The sequence below is a fragment of the Saccostrea cucullata genome, unplaced genomic scaffold, assembly GCF_032062105.1.
Source record: "Saccostrea cucullata isolate Sc308-1 unplaced genomic scaffold, CSIRO_AGI_Scuc_v1 ctg1063, whole genome shotgun sequence".
NCBI classification, from domain to species: Eukaryota; Metazoa; Mollusca; class Bivalvia; order Ostreida; family Ostreidae; genus Saccostrea; species Saccostrea cuccullata.
This window is the reverse complement of record NW_026922806.1, coordinates 66,529-89,463: the sequence shown is the minus strand read 5'-3', so window position 1 is coordinate 89,463 and position 22,935 is coordinate 66,529. Positions and strand designations below refer to the sequence as shown.

Sequence of the window (22,935 nt, the reverse complement as noted above, 5' to 3'; positions counted from 1 at the left end):
ACTTTTAATTTGTATTGTAACACAAGAAAATCAGTCTTAAAACCAACATCAAACAGTCATTTAACAATAGTATTTAAGAATAAACTTGTGTATAGTAGTATTTTAAATTGGCAGGGAATATGTTTCAAATTCAATTTAAAACTTAATCCTTCCAAGTATATATTCCAATTATTTATTTTTTCTGCAGGAATGCAAAAATCAGATATAGAAATTATAGGGGAAAATATTAAAACTTCTTGGAATACTAAGTGAATCTTTGCCTTCGACATGTTCGGTGAAACACGATTTCCACACCTCCACTGTGTCGAATTATTTGATTGACAGGACAAGCTACATGCACTAGCACGAACTTCCTGTATACTGTGTGAACTTGATGATGAAAAATAAAAGCCAATGATTACTGTCAAATTGTTTTGTTAAATTAAAAAAAAAAGATGACCTTTACTGCTTGGAATTTTAAGGAAAAATAATAAGATTTTTTTATTTGATACAACAGATACATGTATCCGAGAATCGAGGGGGTTATCTCTCTCTCTCTCTCTCTCTCTCTCTCTCTCTCTCTCTCTCGTACATTTCTCTGTTCAATAAAAAATATGACAACACATTACTTACTTTGTATTGAAAATTTAATCTATTACAAATAATTTGAATACCCCTTTCCATCATCTTGTCCGAGTGTAATCACGGCCTGGAAATGTCTATAGATACATGAAGAAGTTAGCGAAAATAATCGTCATAAAAGAATACAAAAGGCACATAAATATAGAATATTTTGCATTAGAATTTAAATAAAACGAGAGTTTTTTATGCAGTACGATAACAGTCAATGTCAACAGATAATTGTGAATTAAAAAAAAAATCCGTTATTTTCCTCAGATTTGCTTTGGCACGGAAATACTTGTATGGTTGTTACAATATAATTAATTCATTCTCTAAGAAGTAATTTTATCTTCAGAAGACCACATTATTTTATAAGTGAAAAAATAAGCATATTTACTTTATAAATAGATTAATTTTATATTTAATCTTCACGCATTCGGAAACAAATACACGTTTTACAGCAAATGAAATCGTGTTAGAAAATTATATATTTAAAACATAGGTACATATTTGTACAGAAGAAAAATGTTTTTATTATTTATTTATTTATTTATTTTTTTATTTGTATTTAAGCACCTGAAATTAGAATTATAGAATAATAATAGGTTAATCTCAATGCAAGGAAAAGATCGGAGGCATTCCGAATAAATCGTTCATCTTGCGTTCACCGTTCGTTCACCGTTCACTTTGCGCTCGCGTTTGCGCTCCTTTCGCGTTCTGCGTTCACTCACCGTTCACACATCGTTCACCATGTTGCTTTCAGCGTTTGCACATCGTTCACCCACCGTTCGCTCTGCGTTCGTTCAGCGTTCATTCACCGTTCGTTCAGCGTTCGTTCACCGTTCGTTCACCGTTCAGGTGGGAAAGTAGAATGTTTCAGGGACTGTAGCTGTGACTTCACGTACACAAAGAAGCTTGACGGAGCTTAGGGAGACAAACGAGTGTATATTGCGATATATAATTCCTGGGTCTAATATTGCATTATACCAATATATCAATAATATTGCACACCCCAAGTAGTGACAAACTGACAATTTAATGATTTGAACAATCATTATGCCATAGTTACAATGTATTGCCAAGGGTTGAAACTCCAGAGAGTAGATTGTCAAATAAGGAAAGTTTAGAGTATTTTATTTATATTGGCTTTCAAAAGAAAAAATTTTCAATAAAAATTAAAGCAATATGAGCTGTATGTTTGACATCGGAAAAAATGTTGCAAATTTGTAGTTAGCTATTTCAACAACAGAAAAATAGAACATTTATAAACTTCTGTTGTTCATATTTGCTAAGAAAGAACTTTTTATACGCTTTGATTGAAGCAAAATTGAGTTATTGTCGTCCTGTACAATAATGATTTCTTATATAATACTATTCGGTTGTACAGAAATATTTCTTTTGAAACAATTTTAAACTTTATTTTGGTTTTATTGATCATAAGGGTTTAGATTACATACAGATTAATCATATTAACACATTTTACCAGCAAAATAAAATTCTCAAAAATGCAGCTCATATTGCTTTAAATTAAAAGAATCTGCTAGTGAAAAATATCATAAAAATGTATCATCTGAAGACTATCTTCTCTAAAAGATTTGTTAGGGTCATTCAGCAAACATTTAGCAAGAAATTTCATCAAGATTTATTTCTTGTCTGTCTTTATAAACTCCAAAATGATTGATTTTTCATTGTGTGTACAGATTTCATTCCAAATTCTACACTTCTATTACTGTTATTACACGTTAGTTGAATATTGAGCTTGCCTCACGAGCCTCGCTTCACGACACTCACTGTGCTCACTATAAATATTTATGCTTCCTCTTTCCAGCAAAAATTAAATGAACAGTAATCTAGAATACTATAACTTAACACATGTATGTGTTGAAATTGTTGTTTATTAAGGCTTGATATATTTCAAGCTAGTATATACAAAAACCAAAATGTGACAAGCAAACACGGCCGGTTGAGACCAATTAAAATTTACATGCATTAGCAAAATGTACAAGTCGCGACTTACAAACCTGTTTATTAGAAGTTTTGTAACTACAGTGCCCACTGTCCAATCCGACGACTGTGCAATCCGGCACACTGGCATTTCCGACGCAAAACTTCATTCCCCAAAAAATCTTTATATAACTTATGTAGAAAAATACTTTACAATCCGACCACTGTACATTCCGAATTTCGACACCTTTTTGTAAACACAGCCTATTAATTGCATTTCAATTTTACCTGTGTTATCCGACATAATTACACGGCTCGTTAATTAAACCCCAGGTAGGTATACCATAATTAGCTGCTGGCCAATTACGGGTCCCAGCTGTGATTTTAAAGTCCCATTTGGTCAATTGGTCATCTGAATATGTAGTCAGTGATTCATGCTGAAGTTTGTAGGTGTTTTGTTTATGTACACAATAAATGAACAAAACTCAAATTAAAAAAAACGTAAATAGCATTTGGGTTCGCCTCATACAGATTGACAATAACGTGTGTCAAAAACTAACTCAGACTGGCATTAAAAAATGAAGACAGTTTAAATTGTAATTCATCTCACTAACGACACATAAAATATGCTTTTGGAGAACTTTTTTGAAATAACAAAGAATATCAGGTATCGATAACGTCTTAATCAGGATTCTGTGTTCAACAGATAAAATTATGGTTTAGAAGTTTCCGCAAGTATTACCTCTCAACCAACTCTCTTTCGCGGCCGGAAATGCGAGCGTTTCGTTTACGTAGCTCTTTTCTAAGCGTGGATAAATCCCACGACCCATAATCGGCCAATATATCTTTAAAATTTAATTAAAATAGCAAGGAACACAAGGTCGAAATTACGTTGGCACTCTCTAAAATTGGAAGAACGAAAAGTCACGAACTTAAACGTGTCATGCGACACCTATATAATTCAGGGACGATAATGTGCAGTTTTATTTGCAATTGCTAAGGACACCCGATATTTCGAAAGTATTCCGGTGCCAGACAACTCACCGAAAGACAGGTCACCGACAAAAGATACATAATATTATCCAGTATCTTGCAACTCTGACAGAAGAGACTTTAATGAAACAGCGACTTAACAAAAACAGACAACAATTGACACTTTATTCACTAAACCTCAGGAACTGTAACTAACGTTATACGTTGCATTGTTTATTGTCTGAAACTGTAAATAGAAATGTACCATGCCATTTAATTATTTATTGAAAAAATATCACATCTTCATGTAAAAATCTTTCATATGAAATAATTATGGAGGCCACGATTAACCATGTACCTTTTACTGATAATGTTGGATCTAATGCCATACTTGACAAATTGTGACAGAAATAGCCAACACTGAGTAATCCGACACACTGTTTAATCCGACATAAATTCTATTTCCCATGGCATGTAGGATAAGACAGGTTTCACTGTATAACCATTGCAAACACAATAAGTGGTATAATACATCAAAATTATCTCTCAGCCTCCTCTACAAAACATGTCTACTGTCTTACAAATGTATAAAGTGATGCTAACTCTCAACCAATCAGATTGCAGCAATGAACATGAGGCTCCCGGTGGGGAAAAATTGCAGAGGCCCTTGTAATGACTTACAGTTACTAATTTACTATATAAACAATATATATGTTGAACATAACACAAATACGAACACAACTTGCAATATTAAATCATTCTTCAGCATAAAACTGTTTACTGTCATAAATGATATGTATACCTTATTGGTATGTCAAAAAGTAAAGGTATGCAGGCTCTGTAATTTACCCTCTGCTCAACTCGCTTGATTACATGGCTTGTTCTTTGAAAATAAAGCTTCACCTACCGATTTTTCTGCACCGGACGTCTCGGAACATTGATTACTTTTTGTAAACAGTCAAGGGCATAACTTAAACAAGTTATCTAAAAAAATAACTCAAATGAGTTATTTTTTTGTCTCAGTGAGTTACTTCTCTTTGCTATGATCTACTGTTTCCAAGCCTTAATAACTCAAACACATTATTTTTCCAAAATAGCTTCAATAAAATAATAATTTGTTTAGTTATTTTGTGTCATTCCTCCCTAACTTTACACCCCGTGCACCAAAGGATTTTGCTTGTGCACCAAGACAAAAACAAATGTTTGACTAAATTTAAACCTTGCTCAATGCAGAAAAAGTGTTCAAAGTCTTGGGAAAAGTGGGGAATTTTTTTTATTTAATGATAAAAATTGGACATATACACCATGAGGATAAAACGACAAAATAAGGAGTAAAATGCTTTTATCTCCACCTCCTCACCAATTCTCTATTGGAGTCGGTGAACTCCATCTAGTATTACATAATGGAATCCCAAAATGCAATGCAAATTGGTAGGAAACACAAAATTTCCAAGAAATCAATGTCCAAGTAGGATATAAAAATAACTTATTTAAGTTATTTTTTAAAAAAAAATTGTTTGTGTAAAGTAATGTAAAATAACTTATTTAAGTTATTTTTTTTTATAACTTGTTTGAGTTATGCCCCTGACTGGTAAAAACCCTCACATCTTTCTAATAATTTATGAAACATGATTACCGGGTTACACTTTTTCAAACTTTTCGATAACGTGCCTGAAAATAAGTGCAAATATTAAAACTCGATTCAAAATGACAAATTCCGGCCATTCGGACACTCCAAATTCTAGAGGCATTCCAGGAAAGAAGAAGGTATGGTTTCAGCCTTATTGTGCCCCAAAAATGTATTGTCATCAAAAAGTCTTGAAACAGGCTAAAATATTAGTCAAGTATATGACTGTGATAAATCAGGAAAATCTTTGGTCACAAAGGATTATCATTCTGCAAAATATGACATCATAAATGTGATGCGAATCTAATCTGTATTTTTAACAGAAAAACCCTCAAACTAGCCAATTTCAAGGGTGGTTTTCCTTTAGTAAATAGTGTCCACATGCATCACCCACTTTTATTTTTTGATATATTGTGAAAAAAAAAAAAAAAACGATAAAAAATCACATATCTACAAATCTTTGTGGGCGATGCCTGTGGACAACATTTTCTGAAAGAAAATTCCACTGAAAATTAGTATCTTCTGCAACTTTTGAAGAAAAAAACGGGAAAATGCCCATGTTTATGACGTCACAATTAGCAATTAAAAACACATGTGAGAAATTTGATTTGTATGATTTTTCTGTATGGAATTTCAATGATTCAGAAAGCATTAGTTTTCATCTTTTACACCAGTTTCAATTTTTTTTTAAAATCACAGGGCAAGAATTGTATGGAAACCATACCTTGTTCTTTAAATATAACTTGAATTCTCCAAGAACCATTTATAACCTTGACAGGGCCTTTCAATACCCTATCACAGTTCATGAAACATTTATTAAATTTATTGAATTTCAGATAACCATGGCAGGTTTGGTGAAGATGTACAATGACCTCATGGAAAAGGCTGGTAGGTTTTCACAGTTTTATTCATTTAATAGGAGACAACTTAATATTAACAAGAGTTACAAATAGTGCAAAGACAAACAAATTAAAAGTGATTTGTACTTGTTTGAAAATTCATGATGTATTGAGGCCCTGTAGTTTAAGTTTTAACTAAACTGATTGAAATATATCTTTTGTCGTTGTTGTTGTTAGTGACATTGTTGTAATTTTTTTTTCACATTTCATCTCCTTAAGCCAGAATCAATGGGCCATTTGCAATCAAACTTGGAAAAAAGTATTCTTGGGTAAAGTGGATTCAAGTTTGTTCAAATCAAGGGTTCCACCCTTTTTCAAAAGAAAGATTATTAAGAAATAATTTTGTTTTTATTCTAGTCTCTCATTGGTTGATTACCAAAAAGGAACGCAAATTATTTCTTAATAACCTGGTTTGGTATGGGGACACACCCCCTTGACAACCAGCTGAATCATCTGTATCCATACAATCCCCCCTTTTCCAATCCTTGGAAATCTTGGGAAATTCCAGATTAAATAAATGTACCTTTAACTTCAAACAGTAGCTCGATCTTACCTCGTGTACACAAACATCATGGCTGCTAGATCTGTATATCAGTTATTACCTCCCCTTGTTTCATAATACTTCCGTTACTAGGGATGTATTATTGAGCGGTAAATTTGAACTCATAAAAAGCAACACAATTTTACACCCACAGTTGTTTAATTATTTTAAAATTAAATTATAAGGAATGACTCTAATTCTTGGCCAAATTATTCGATGATAACCTGGTTTGGGTCAGTTTACGCTTTTTTATAATCCGCTTCGCGGATTATAAAGCGTAAACTGACCCAAACCAGGTTATCATCGAATAATTTGGCCAAGAATTAGAGTCATTCCTTAAATACTGTACTGTTCAATGCCCAGAGAGAGATTGAGAAATTGTAAATGCGTATATGTCTTTATTCAACTTCATTCATAGGAACATTCGCTCATAGGTTTCATCATATGTCATAGTTCTCATACAATCCATAATACATCATCACATGACTGACATCATACGATTCATCATACGTTCATCATAAGTTTCATACGGTTCATCATACGTTTCATACCGTTCATCATACGTTTCATACGATTTACTGTAAAGTAAATAAACAAAATTGTAAACAAAAAATTCTTGTAACACAATGCAATACCAATAAACAGAGACAATTCGGACTAGAAAATTGGCAGTGCCAAGGCAATTCAGACTAGAAATATATGCCAGAATATATGCTATCAATATCACAAACCCAAAAATGATACTTTATAAGTTAACGTTCTATATATTACTGAGTATGCATAAAAAATGTCTAACTTTCAAAATTGGTGTTTACAAACGGAAATGAGAGTTATCGCCCTTGCGATACACAGTTTAAGCCTAATGCATTTAACACCTATCCTAAACAACAGATAAGCAGACCTATCAATGAATGTTATAAATAGTTTCAAAATATTGTGTTCAATATAATAAATCTATAAACATGATGAATATAGCTTTACATTAGAAGTAATGATTATCCAATATGCTCGACTATGTAGACCATTATCGAGTATAAAAAATACCGATTCATAAATAAAATACAAGAAATGCATACAAAATTACAAATACATATGGGTGTGCTGGTGTTTGAATAATTGGCTTACCGAATAAGTAGTTTTTTCCCAATTCCAGAGATGCATTGAACAAAAGAACAGACCAGGGAACGATACCTTCCATCGAATGTCACTGCTCGTGCAGTACTCAAGAAAATAATGTGTACTTAAAAATTCATGACGTAATACACATGACATAATGGCGCTAAAATTTGAACATGAGCAAAATGGCTATAACAAATACATGTAGTGAATATTGGTTGGGATCATTTAAAATTCTTTTTCTCAAGAACAACTATAGGCAACAAGATATATTTATCACACATTTACCCCTTTATCCCATGGATATCACTCTTTTGATATTTCATTTCATATCCCACTGCTTTGATGTCACCATATGACTTGCCATTATGTGGTTGACAGAAATTTTTTTTACAAAATGGTGTTCTGTATGGACTCTTATTTCAGAATGTTTTGGAGCATACTCTTAAATATATTGTAAACTCAACGTTCAACAAGTCACTGAGATATTGACATATTACGATGTAGAATGCTAAAATTCTATTGACTTATAGTAGTTTTTCATTTTAGACTATTTAATATTAGCTTTATATTACATGAAATTAAAACAGACTAAAAAGAAAATATGAAATCCGAAGAGGATATGTAAATAATAATCTCACACAGATGAATTCCTACAAATACCTGACACTTAGGTAATTAAGGGATTCCATTGAAAAACACCCTGTATTCTCATTTGTGTAGCTGTTTTTATATAGTTGTATGGTTCTTGTCTGAGAGATTGTTGGTATGAGTATAGAGCAGCCTGGAGGTTCCCTGTCATCTGTTGACAGATCCCCAGAATCTGCCACGATATGTCTCTGAGACGTGTATCTAAAATATGGCTATGATAATAGTGAACTAGGGTCTGTAGATCGTCTAGAGCTGCTTGTACTCTCATTGTGTCTACGTGTCTGAAGCACAAGATCTCTAGCATGTATAATAGTATCAAGGGTGGGAAATATAATGTAGCCCCCCCCATTCTGTAGAACAGACAGTTGTTCTGGTATTAATTCATTGATGTAACGGATGTCATTGTCAAGTCTGATATTCCCTGTTAAAGCCTGTCTCATCTTTGTAAACCAGGACTGTCCCCCTACAGCCTCAGTATACATCTCTCTATCTACAATATACCCATGCATCACATATGGCTGTGCTAACTTGTCCTTGATCATCTGTATAATAGATAAAGCTTCCATGTATCTTAAAGTGTCTTGTAGTAATACATGGCTCTGTATAGCATGTCAGAAATACAACCAAACTTGGCTGTTAATTTCAGCATGTGACAGGAGATTTTGTCAGCTCTATACCTAAGTTTGTTTTTATGTGTGTAAGTTTCCATGTGTAATATAAAAGCATTTTCATTAAGGACATTAGCTGTAAGTCTCTGTAGCATCATGACTTGATACTGTGTCAGGAGGGGTGAACCTATCATGTGTTCTATTACATGTAGATACTTCATACAGCTTTGTGTGTTCACTTTGTATAATGCACTGTAATAGCGTAATATTTCACTATATAGGTTTTCATCAAACTCAGCCTCAGAAATCAAAGTATGATCGTCTGTACAGATGGAGAGTCTGGGCTTATGTAGGACATTTATAATATAAGGGCTAATGGAGGGACTGTGTAGCAGGATTGCTAAACCCTTCTCATACAAACCATATAGTCTTATAAATAATTGATGTTGTTTAATGCCACGGATTTTACTCAGAAAGATGTTGTTATCTGGAATGAAAAAGTTAGGACAGACCCCCTCATACACCCATTTGAGGATGAGTTTAAAACAGACCCAGAAACACCCCAGGAGATTTTGTGGACACCAGTGATGTATTGTATTTTGTTGAATCACCCAGAAAACTGCTGTCTTCATGTGATAGGAACACAGTAATTTATCATCTTCATCCAGTCCATTGTTAATTATTTCTGTTAAGAACAATTTAAGTAAGCCATATGTTAAAAATTGACAGTGGTTCATTGCATGTACAAGTTTTTGTTCTGCCAGAGAGAAAGAAATTCTCCATTCATGATCTTCATGTCTTCCTAGCTTATGTCCAATTGCTACAAAATGACATCCATTTTTCACTATATCATCAACAACATGCGGCTGGGGCCATGAGTGACATCTGTCTATCCATGAGGAGGCAGATGGAGGCCAAAAGTCACAAACAAAACAGTGGGCAGTATCATATTCTAGTGTTCTAAATGTTCCACTGGCACAGGGTCCATGTTGAGTTGACGTCCTTATTGATGTAGAACACGCAATCTGCCTGTATATAGAACTAGATATATAATGTCTGTTATACATTTTAAAACAAGCTCTAGAGATTCCTGATCTGTTCATGTTTAGTGACGGTAAATATAACAAAGTGAATCCTGGTGGACTATCAGAACAGTCACAGAGGATCAGTGTTTTTCTGTGTGTGTTGTAATACTGAGACTGAGATAATTCCCAGATCACACGAAGATCATTTAGCCAGAACATAAAGTCTATATCTGATCCTTTCAGTCTGAATCCTTCTCTGTAACTTCCACTCACCATCACACTGAACCCATCACTTGTTTTCACTTGATTTTCCACCATATCCTTGATGTCCACCACATCTCTCCTCATGGACACCAGTTGGGAAGTCCCTACTTTATGACACAGTCCCACAAACACTGACTCTGTTATGTGTTGTATGGCTGTCTTACTACAAAGTTGATTAAAGTGGAATTTATATTCTTGTCTAATTAATGTTTCACTTTTGTAAATCTATAATATAATTATCATAACTGAGAAACTTATTATATTATTATGTTTTATTTAAAAAAAATTGTAGACATTGTATATTTTTTCTTAATAATAAGATTTTATTTTACATTCATAAATCATAAAATAAAAAAATTCCTGAACCGATCAATAATTTTTCAAATTAACTATGAATCATTCATTTTTGTTAAATAGTAAGTGAAATACATAAATAAAAGTGTCTTATTTATAATTAGATTAATCATGTTAATTACTTTTTAATTGATGTTTTTAATACAGTGCATAAAAAATTAAAATCAATTTTACTGTCATTAAATTACACAGATTCAGATGGAGTTATACATTCCTGTCATTAAAACTTACATTTGTGAGCTTCTAATGGAGTCCATTTTGACTGAAAAGTTTCAGTTGCTATAAATGAAGTAAAAAATCACAATATATCTACTTTCCTTTTATAAATAGGACTTGATATTATCTTTACCTTTAAAGCCGCTTAATCCGAAACAGAAACATATTATCTTACACAATAAAAGTGCCTCATTACATAGATAATGTATAAAAATAAATCATAATATTGATTTAATAGTTTATTACAACAATCCTTACATGGAAAAAATAGATCAAAAACCGTATTGACAAACCACCGTTTCTGACAGGAAGTTAAGATCTGTATTGAAGTCACCTTTGAAAAAAATATATTTACCGGTTGTATCTAATTATGAAAATAATTCAAACCCGAGTATTTTTTTTCCATTAGTAGAGGCCTAAGTCAATTTAATTGAATATAACCCATAGTAATACTAATGTTTATATCAATATGCATATTTAAAGAAAAAAGGAAAATCAGATATTTTTAAAGACTTTTTAAAAGAAGTTTAGTAACGAAGGCTATAATAAAACATTGTCAGTTTACAGGTATAAGTACTTAGTTGTGAAAAAAAAAATGCTCGGGTTTGTTCTTCTGAGATATAATCGATAAATTTAATTTTTCGAAGATGATTTCATGCGATATCATCATTGGATTATTTTTTGTGTGACCTAACAAAAATTATTTTTTTAAAATTTGAATTTTGATATCTTTTAAAAGAAAAAGACTTTTGGGACATAATTTGACAAAAGTTGAAACAATTTATGGACAATTATTTTTCAAGAAGAAAAACGAATATATTTTTTTAGCGACTAGAATCGGACTAAGCGGCTTTAAGATTACTATTAAAAAATAATTCCATTCAAGGAATAAAAAGCCTTAAATCAGTAAATAAAGATATCCAAAATGATTAAAAAATGAACAATTTTGCCTGTGGTCTACAACTATAGTTAAGTCTTGAGAAAATAATGAGACAATATTTCATGTGCAATAATCTGCATGATTTGTTCAATGATAAAAATTATTCAAAATATTTTATCATGTTTATGTTGTAAAATCATAATGTTATAAGTCATAAATCAAACCCAGTTTTAAAACATATCCAATATTGACCCTTTTCCCATATTATTCAAACTCTTTTATATTAAGAGTTATTTCTGTTGTGTTTAAATATGGCATTGATTTTTAAGACAAAAAAATTGTGCAAAAATAAAATATATAATATATATTTTTTGTTTTACTTTTGATCTCTCAATTTTTTAGGTCACTAGAGTAAATTCAGATGATCTATTGCTATCTGTTTTCATCTGTCATCGTGTGGTGTGCATCATGTGTTAACATTTGAACATGTTAGCTTCTTGTCTGCAACCACTCAACCAATTTCCACCAAATTTGCCATAAAGCTTCTATGGGTGAAGGGAAACAATAATTATGAATTTCAAGATCCCTGTCCCTCTGGGGTCTTGGGGGTGGGGCCAAAACCACTAAATTTAATGCATTCTTTAAAAATCTTCTTCTTTACTCCTGGACATTAAGCAGTCAAACTGTAAGCATGAATGTAATGACCATTTAGTCTTCTACCAAAATTATGAAATTCATGGCCCAAAGGTCAGGGGTTCTAGTGCTTTTGAGGGGCTCTATTGATTATATAGTAAAAATGCATTATTTCTTTGAAAATCTTCTTCTCTGCTTTTGGGTATTAAACAAACTAAGTAAGTACATTGTTATGATAAGCAAGAATGCCTCTTTCAAAATTGGGAATTTAATGACCCCAGGGTCAGGGGGTTTGGTGTTAGGGTGGGGCTCTATTGATTTTATAGTGAAAATACATTAATTCTTTGAAAGTTTTCTTCTCTGTTCCTGGGTATTAAACAAACTACCTAAGTATATAGAATGTTTCTTCCAAAATTGTGAATTTTATGGCCCCAGGGTTGGGGGGTTCTGGTGTTAGGGCAGGGCTCTCTATTGATTATACAGTGAAAATACATTAATTCTTTGAAAATCTTCTTCTTTGCTCATAGGTTTTAAACAAACTAAGTAAGTACATAGTTATCATAAGCAAGAATGCATCTTTCAAAATTTTGAATTTTATGGCCCCAGGGTCAAAGGGTTCTGGTGTTAGGATGAGGCTCTGTTGAATGATTATATAGTGAAAATAAATTATTTGAAAGTCTACTTCTCTGTTCCTGGGATAACTCAAACTAACTATGTATATTGTTATGTTGAGGAAGAATGCCTTTTCCAAATTGTGAATTTTATGGCCCGGGGGTATGGGGTTCTAGTTTCAGGGTAGGGCTGTATTGATTTTACAGAGAAAATGCAGAAATTCTTTTAAAAACTTCTTCACTGCTCCTGGGCCCTGGTCTGGTTCTGGTCTTTAGGCCGGGCTCTAATCTAATTATCATTTAGTGAAAATACATTAAATCTTTGAAAATTTTCTTTTGTCCTCCTGGGTATTAAGCAGATGAACTATCTATATAGCTATGATGAGCAAGAATGAGCCATTGTTTTTAAATTGTTAATTTCAAGACCCCTGGGTTAGCGGTAAGGGGGGAGGGGGGGGGGAGTTCTACTTATATACTGAAAATGAATGGAAAATCTGCTCCTCATTATTAATCAAACATTTTTGATAAGCAAGGATGTCTTTTCCAAAATTGTGAAATTTGTGGACCATTTAGGGTCAGGGGTTCATATGTGGTAGTAGCACTTCTCATTATTGCTGAATATTACTGATTAGTCAAAATGCATTGTTTTGTTCCCCTACCCTGCCTATGGGTATTAAGGTAGGATTATTCTCATATTTCCTGTATTGAAAAGTTAATGAAATTTTCTCAGAATCAAGAAGACAACATCAGTAAGTGATGTATCAGTAAGATTAAGTTTGACCGTTTTATATTAGAGACAGGGTCAGATCAAGGTCATTATCTTTTTCCTTGACATAAAGAATAAAAAAAATACTGTTTCCAACCTTGAGATGCCTACTCCTTTTCAAAAGTTTAGACTGTTCTTTTTGCCTAAAAAGATACTACTATATTGGGTCTATAGCATGATATTACCAAATTTACATAAATAATTTAACTAAACTGGATATTGGCTAATCCGAATTTTCTCTGTTTTCCGAGTTTTTTTTTGGAGATATTACTTATTTTCATCAATCTAATTAAAATTAAATGTTTGATCTGCTCGCATACTCGCTACACTAACATCTAACAACATCCCATAGAGAGTCACGTCAGAGGTCAAATTCTATCAACTAATCAAATTGTCGCTGGCAAAATCATCCGATATTTGTTGACGTAATCGAAGCAAATAAGTCTAGAGTTTTTCCAAATTTGACCTCTGACGTGACCCTCTATGGGATGTTGTTAGATGTTAGTGTAGCGAGTATGAGAGGAGATCTAACATCTAAATTTAATTAGATTGTTATTTATACCCCCCGCAAATGAAGTTTAGGGGGGGTATATTGGAATCACCATGTCCGTCTGTCCATCTGTCTGTCTGTCTGTCTGTCTGTAGACGAGATTTTGTCCGGAACATTACTCAGAAACTATTGGAAGGATTTGTCTGAAAATTTGTACAAATATTATTCACCATATGAAGTTGTGCACCTGCTATTTTCAACTTGATTCGATTATTATTTTGAATTTTACAGGTGTTTTTCCATTTTTATTTTGTGGTTTTGTCCGAACCGTTTCTCAGAAACTATTGCAAGGATTAATCTGAAAATTTGTACACTTATTATTCACCATATGAAGGTGTGCAACTGGAATTTTCAACTCTTTTTGTTCATTTTTTTGCATTTTACAGGTTTTATTTTTTATATTAATTGACTTGTTCATTTTGGGCTCGTGTATAAGGTTTGAGACATAAAATCTAGAATATCTGTACAAAAATACTACAGCTTAAACTACTCATATAAACTAAAAAAAAGAAACATCATTAAGTGTTAAAAACAGTTTTTACATTGCACAGAAGATAATGAAATTTTATTTATCTCTTGGGAATAATGACTGGACATGCATCCAGTTAAAGATAAATTAATGAGTTTGGTGTGGGAAGTTGGACATTAAGGCATCTCATTATCAACCATGTGTAATCTCCTGGGAATCAGGCACAAGAATTAAAGATCTCTCTTCTCTCATTCTCTTAATTGTAATTTATTGTCTGTCAAAGCACTTCATTACTGGATGACCAGCTCTTTATTTTCAAATGAATTTCATATTAAGTTATCAAGATTAATTTGATTTTGTATAATATGATTTTTTTTTCAACAATCAGTTTGCAGAGTGACATAACATAATTGCAATATATTTTTTAATGCAGAAATAAAAAAAATTAAAAAAAAAAAAAATAATACAATGGAATTACAATGAATTAGTATTGATGTTTCATTTGGTCGCACCTTTGTTTCATTCATTAAGAAACATGATGAGCAATTATATTTCACTGCAAATTTTTGTAGGTAAATTAAATGTAAGTAAGTAAGAACCTCTAGATCCATAAAGTATGTTTTGAATTGGCACCTTCTCTGAAAAACCCAGCGGGGGGTATTTGTCCCAATTGGACAGTTCTAGTTTCATATGCTTCCTATATTTAACTTTTTCTTATTTTCACATATATAATAAAGTAGTTTTATAAATGTACAAAATGATACAAAAACAAAAGGTTTTGATTGTTAACTAAGAGAGAAAAAATACTTTTTATGGATTTTTGGCTCAAATATGCACTTTGATAGGAAGCGTTTAATAGTTATCTCGAAAGAATAAGCAATTCAGAATGGCAGTATCTGTCATGGCCTTAATTTTGTTTAACATAATAGGGTCATTACATAATGAAACAATGCTACGACAACAATGGACAATGATCAGGTATTATTGCAAGTGTCAATGAGTAAGCGCCGATCTTCAATCTGGCATTTGGCGCATACGATTTGCAGAAACGAGGAGCCATATGGTGCTGATAACCCTGGAGGGTAAACAGAAGTTGCCAGCAATGGCTTGTTGCAAAATTCTGTAGTGCGCCGGCACGGATTGCAGCCTGGAAGGGTCTCTAAAGCCATGATGAAGGACGATATTGCTCTGGAATCAGAAATGATAACAGCAGAAACACAGAAGAAAACTAATAAAACTTGAATGTACAAGATTTATATGCCCTAGCATACCTAATATAAAAAGACTATATGAATGTATATCCACGCATTTATCAGTTATGTTTATGTAACCAGGTTTTAGGGGTGATTGGTGAAAAATTATGCATATTTGATGAAGAATATGAATTTAATTAATGGTGAGGGTGGGTGGTTGATCGAAATCGATGAAGAGGAAAGGATGTGTGTGCAAGCGCATTATGTGACTTTGTGTTATTTTGGAAATTTGTTTGCAAGCAGAGGGAGTTATCGCGCTTAAACTTTTCTTCTTCGATAACTGGCATTTACCGCACATAGCAGTAAATGCAACTAACAAAGTTCTAGTTTGTTTGAAAAATCATATTTATTTGATATATTTTGAAAGTTTAGTCCCTTATTATTAATTTAACTTTCATTTGAAATTTTCTGAAAGTCTTCGATTGTGTAAAAATTATAACTAAATTCATAGTTCTGTAATAATTTTGAGGGACAGAAAAGAAGATATTTTCATATGCCACCATTCAGCCAAAAATATAGTCCCTGCTAGTTTTCAAACACAGTTTACCATTTCTGTTTAAACACCCAATTTTATGTTAACGCCCCCAAAATCTACCTGATTCAAGATCAATAATTTACCGCCTGTCAATCATAAAAAAAACAATAGCTTCTGATTTGATTGACAGGTCAGCTACCTGTGCTTCCTGATAATCTGAGTTTGCATGTTTTGAAAACAATTACCTGGTCACGCGTCAAACTCTTTCATGTGCCCGCATAGTATACACGCGGGTTAAAAAACTCCAATATGTTTGAATTTTATTTCAAAAAATAATTGAAAGTAGATTATTAAAACATTGACATTATAAAATATTTTTTTCTATCTTCACTGCTGTTTGTTACTTGTAAGTGTTATATCGTCCACGTTATCTGCAGAAAAAAAAAAAAAAAAGCGTCCACTGAAACCGGCTCTATTTTGGACGACGATTTAAATTATTTTTTAAGAAATGGGATAAAAGAAAAATATTCAGCACTAATAAAAGGCATAGCATAGTTTTAGCATAGTAAGATTTTTTTATTTGTACTATGGCTACAATCCGCACGATGTTGTACAGAAATTGATGTCAGAATTAATGCTCGAATTTCCTCTAGCGTCTGTATAGATACGTAGTGAAAATATGAAGATAATTAATAGTGATCGATTATGAAAAGAAATCTTTCTAACATTAAAATTTTGTTAACACGCGAAGAATCAAAAATATGGAATATTTTGGACAACGTTGTTGGCTAGGGGGAAAAAACACTCCGATCGCGGTAAATGCATTTTCACATGCACGAAGGATAGGTGGATTAAAAGTTTTATTTATTTCAATATTCAGACTTTTTTAATCAAGTGATTTCTTTTATTGAAGATTAAAGAAGATAAATATTATTGATTTGTAGTTTTTACTCGTGATTTTTTTCTTTTTATGTAAGGAAAACATTTTCTAAACGATATACATGTTATAGATCTCATTATTTTTTTCCTTCAAAAATATACCATGATTACGATAAATGCGTTCAGTTTACAAATAAATTTCATATTAAAATAATTATTTTACGTAGTTTCACTCAAAACCAGACTTAAAACACGTAATGATGATCCTGATTACCAAACACAGACTTCCTGTGTACGGCTTCGTTTACACAGATTTTTTTTACATCTTGGGTATTGGGGGTCTCCAGGTAAATAACACCACTGTTACTTCGACCACTCCCCCTCCTCAGGTAACCGTACGGTAAAAAAATTGGGTCTTTAAAGTTGTACAATTGTGATGAAGAAAAAAAATATGGTCTTTTAAATTCCTTACACCTAAATATGTAAGACATGTAAGGAAATATACTTTGAATGTTTCATCTAGTCAGAAACCAGAGAAGAATTCTACCTTAAGTAAACAAAGTAAACATGCAAAGTGTATAGTTATGATAACTAATGGTGCCTCTTTCAGAATTGTTAATGCCATGACATCTAGTTTAAAACATAAACCAAATTCAAACATTGGAAAGTTGTTGCATGATGCTCAGGTGACCTGTAAGGCCCATGGGCCTCTTATTAATGAGAAGAAGAGAATGGTGAATGAAAATAGCATTTTTTTTTTAACAAAATTATGAAGAAAACATTATGCTAAGGGTAGTGCCTTGTGGGGGTACCCCCTTGGTGGGCCCCAATGATGAAAATTTCCAGAATTTTTTTTTTGTGATTATTAATGCTATATTATTGGAGTCTTTTGGGAAAAATTCATTAAAGTGAGTGGTACTTCACGTATGGCCCTCGCCTGATTTTCTCATAGAACTACAGTTAGGACATTAAGATGATTTACTAAAAAGTTGCAATTTAAATGCTCACTGACACCCCCCCCCCTTCCCCATTTTCTAAGCATTTCTGAGTTATTTTATATGAATTCTTTTCTAAGGTATACTTTATATTAAAAATCCTTGATACTTGATATAGTTAATTTCATGAGTGACATACCTTAAGACTTACCAAGTTTTGACACACTCTCATATATAAAGAATATTATTAAGCTCAGCTCAACAAAGTCAAGATTAGCCTATGCTCTACCCTGGCCATCAGTGTCGGCATCAGCATTGGCCTACTGAATTAAGTTTTAGGACCAGGGTCTAATTGTTACCCTGGCCTGGTAGAATCTAAAAAGAACAGGAGAGGTGAAGCACGTTACAACGTTTATTTGGCGGGTTTCAGCAGTAAAAAGTCTAACATACAACATGTGCATTATTACAATACATACACTCATTTAGTCTAGGGGATTTACAATTACTAATTTACTATATCTAAATATCACTGACTACAATAGAATATGTGACAAGCAACTTTCGTTTGATAATTTATCAATAAAATATTCAAGAATACCATATATATGTCCAAAAAAGCCAAAACACATTCACAACTGTATTTGTTTACGTTTTGCCTCAAACCTGAAACAGATTACAAACTCTAAAACATGACTCTAAATCCAGCAACACAACTAATTCCGGAAACAAATGAAATTTTATACATTCGTTAGAAAATCAAATCTATACGTTTAAGCTAATACTTTGTGTGATTATAACATAACAATTCTGTACATATAATCTGTTCGCCATTGTTTAGACTCAAAATAAAGACTTTACACTGAACTCAAGCCACATGGCTAGACCATGCTGCTGTATCAAAATATTCACTAATACATTGAAATTCACCTAATCACAATATTTTGAGAAACAAATGTTTTATATCAAACATATTATTTATCAAGAAAACAGTTACAAACACGTTAACATGTATAAATTTGTGTTCTTACCTAAAAAGAACAGGAGAGGTGAAACACGTTACAACGTTTATTTGGCGGGTTTTCGCCCTTGCAGAAATTATTCCTGACTTGAAAATGCTTCTCAGGAATTCCTAAGATGTCCTAAGAATTCCTAAGATTTCCTCACAATCTGATTTGAGGAAATCCTAGGAGTAACAATCCTGGGATTTGATTTCAGGACATCCTAGGATCTCCCAGGACTTCTTTGTTAAACATTTCAAATCCAAATCTTGCCAGGACATTTCATTGTAAAGCCAGGAGTTAATCATTTTTATGATAATCCCATTTCCTAAGACTTTTGACTTAATGTTGGGACTTTTGTAAAAAAGACAAATTAAACTTTACAAACTTGTACATGTTAATAAATGTTAAAACAGAATGACAGGAAATTTTATTACTTTTAAAGTTTTAATGTATAATATCAAGAAAATCATAAAATGAATAATTTTCAATCATTACATATATTATACTTGATACATAGAAAGACACTGACCCTAGAACTATTTTTTAAATTAAATACTTTCTGAAATATTGATGCTGTCAGGGAGGAGTTATACATGTAATATGTTTTAAAGAAAAAATTGTTTACAGACAAGCAATATTTCACCATTTTCAAATCACACATTTCTGAGTTGATTTTTATCCATTAGAATTAAATTCTACACTTAATCTTTAGATTGCTTCGTTCATGGGAAACTGAGTGCAAGCATAGTTTTTTTTCCGAAAGCACTGGTCATACAAACTTGGCCATCTTGCAATACAACATCAAGTATTAATACAACTTTTTCTTTCTATGTAGAAGTAATATTTTCCAGAATGTTTCACTGAAAATAAAGTGTTCCTCTTAACTTAAAGTTGGTTTTCAAATGGCTTTGAATTCAGTAGACCATACATGCAGAAGGATGGAGTGGTAAATTTTCTTCATCTGTCAATTTAATTTTTCACTTCGCATTTCATTTCGACAAAATAAAACATATTTTCCTCAGAGCACGTTATAAGAAATGGCTCTCCTATACCGTCATCACCTGCATACGTATCTCTCAGGTGGTTACCAAACTATCAGCTTCAAAGTCACATGCCTGGCTAGAAGTATCTTTTTTTTGTATCTTCTTCTTTATCAGTGTCATTTGGTTCATCAAACTGTCTTTGACTTTACTGTCTTTAACATCTTCATCCAAATCTGTATGATTTCGCTGTATATTCACCCATAACTGCCAGAGATACTATACAAAAGAAAAGTAAATATTGAGTCATTGAAAGAAGAGTACACTACACAAATTTAAATACTACATAAACAGCATACTCAAGAAGCATGACTTGGTCTGTGACATCATACTTTTGTCACTTTCTGACTTAAAAAGCTTGGTATTTCAAATTTTGTTGGGTTAGAATCGTGTTGTATTGAGTTTGAGAATATAATTCCTTATGTTTTTGATATTGAGTATTGCTTTTATTTAACGAGGAAAATCTAAAATACGCAGTAAAACTAATAGAGTTTCCTGAAAATTTTATCCACATAAACAGAGATCCAATAAAACTTTTCAAAGGTTTTGACCAAATTCGAGTCGTAACATAACTATTAAATACGATAATAAAAATGCGCTTTCCCTATAGGTTTTATCGACAGATATACTAATTTTCATTCATCACTTAGCAATAAGATACTTACAGACATCGTGGCAGGCTTGTAGATGCGAAGAAAAGTCGTTGTTTACAGCACATGTGACAACTTCACGATCCGCCATATTTGTGTTTGGACGGTTTCCATGCAAATTGTTCTTGGCCTAAATGTATCATCGTGGTTCTTCGAAAATATTTTCTTCTGTAACACTTTCTGTTAGTAGAATTGGTTGATCAAGGATATTTATATTTTATTTTTCTAACATGCGGGTCGTTTGTCACTGATAATAACTTACGTGTTTTTTTTTAACAAGAGTCTCGGGAAAATGTCGGGATATTTCTTAAAGGTGTACAAAATACCCCTACACTGTGTCTGCAGCATTCTCTCGCGCGAACTTCCGAGAGATGGTACAAAAGAGTGATCTTCGATCAATTAGTACCCGGTGTATAAAATATATGTTATTGTCAACTCAGCTTTGAATATTAATTTGTCAGAAAATATTCGCTAAAATATATTTCTTTTTGTAAAAAAAAAAAAAAAAACGTAAATTCACATTAATCACAAATTATTTTCAAGAATAAACAAACCGCATTTTCTTGGTGTGGCACGAAATAACTTTACACCGTCCTTTATCATCCTCTCGCGAGACTTCATCGAGAAGCGCAAAATATGAGTTCAAGGAGCGGCAATGTTTAGAGAGACTGATGAAATATAATGAAATGCACAACTTACGCCCAAGATTGACTCTAATTCTTCGCATAAACCATATTCTCTTTCCCAAAAATCTTGGTTTCGCTAGGAGTGCAGTAAAGGGAATGTTGGAAGAAGTTTAGATATCATGGCCACAGGCCAGTGGGGTAAGTGGCGAGTGGTTCCTTGTAATATGTATTTAAACACACAAATGTTGTTTAATAATTTAGTGCATGTGATGTATTGTATATAATATTTCAATATTGAAACAGAAGAAACGATTTGACTATGTGTAAAAGGTTTTTGGGCAAACTGTGATTCATTCTAGTCCATGAAGATCAAATGTATCGTATACTAGTACATACACAGTGAAATATTTCCAGGTTTTACATGTTAAAATTTAGTAAGCAGAAGACTTATAAACAAATATTTATTATCAGTTACTGTTAAATTTGCATTGAATGTTTTGACATGGTGTAAATTTTGGAATTATACTCTTAAATAAAGCCTTCATTGCATTGTTATCTTCTAGCTAGAACCTTGAAGCCTGGCAAGGATTATGAGACTGGAAACTCCCATTGAGACTACCAAATGAAGAGAAAGTTTCAGGTATCTTGTAATTTTAAAAAAAATTTTCTTTGTAAACTTGAAAGAATAGACGGATTTCACATTCCTAAGAGTTATCTCCGGTTGTCGGCGTAACACTCATTTTTCCCACTTTGTCCTTTGTAAGTTACCTGGAAATATTTTTATTTTCAGACATTTATATCTAACAATATCGGTCTGTAACTGTATTGCCAGAATATGGGGCAACTTTAAAAACGTAATGAAAAAATTCATACATACTATATTTCTGAGATACTGACCCATAAAGTTGGTAAGGTAATAGAGGGGAAACAGTGTCTTACGCCAGTTGACCCTGGATTGACCCCGCAAAGGGGAATAAGTTTTGTAAATGTGAAAGTCGTCTATGAAAGTTTATGGTACATTTCAATCTCTGTAACTTATATTAAGTTAAGAAAACTGACGCATATGTCGTAGAACACATAAGATAATATTCGCAAAATTTAGAACAGAAAAATGAAAAAATCAGCAAGAAATATCAATGACAGCCATCATTAAAATTAATTTCAGCTAGATTACAAAAGAACAAATATATACACGTCTTATAAAAAATTTTATTGAAAACTTTGCAGACTGTTTAACTCGGACTAAGGGAAAAGAAGCAAATTACAACAAGGAGAATATTGCGGAGAAAGGTAAGCTGTTCAAATAATGTTAATGTATGATTTTAATGTTCTGTTCACATGGAGAGTTTA

General features: G+C 32.5%; 1 protein-coding gene and 1 pseudogene across 1 annotated transcript in view; one reads left to right on the top strand and one right to left on the bottom strand.

Annotated features, from left to right (window-relative positions):
* Positions 1-5,899: 5,899 nt before the first annotated feature.
* The window catches only part of LOC134262525 (elongation of very long chain fatty acids protein 7-like), a 34,432-nt gene continuing 17,396 nt past the window's right edge, over positions 5,900-22,935 (top strand). The window contains exon 1 of the mRNA XM_062744925.1: positions 5,900-6,031. Coding sequence (XP_062600909.1) covers positions 5,986-6,031 — 46 coding nt within the window. The 5' untranslated portion in view covers positions 5,900-5,985. The remainder of the gene's footprint in view (positions 6,032-22,935) is intronic.
* Positions 6,990-10,940, bottom strand: LOC134262524 (uncharacterized; annotated as a pseudogene).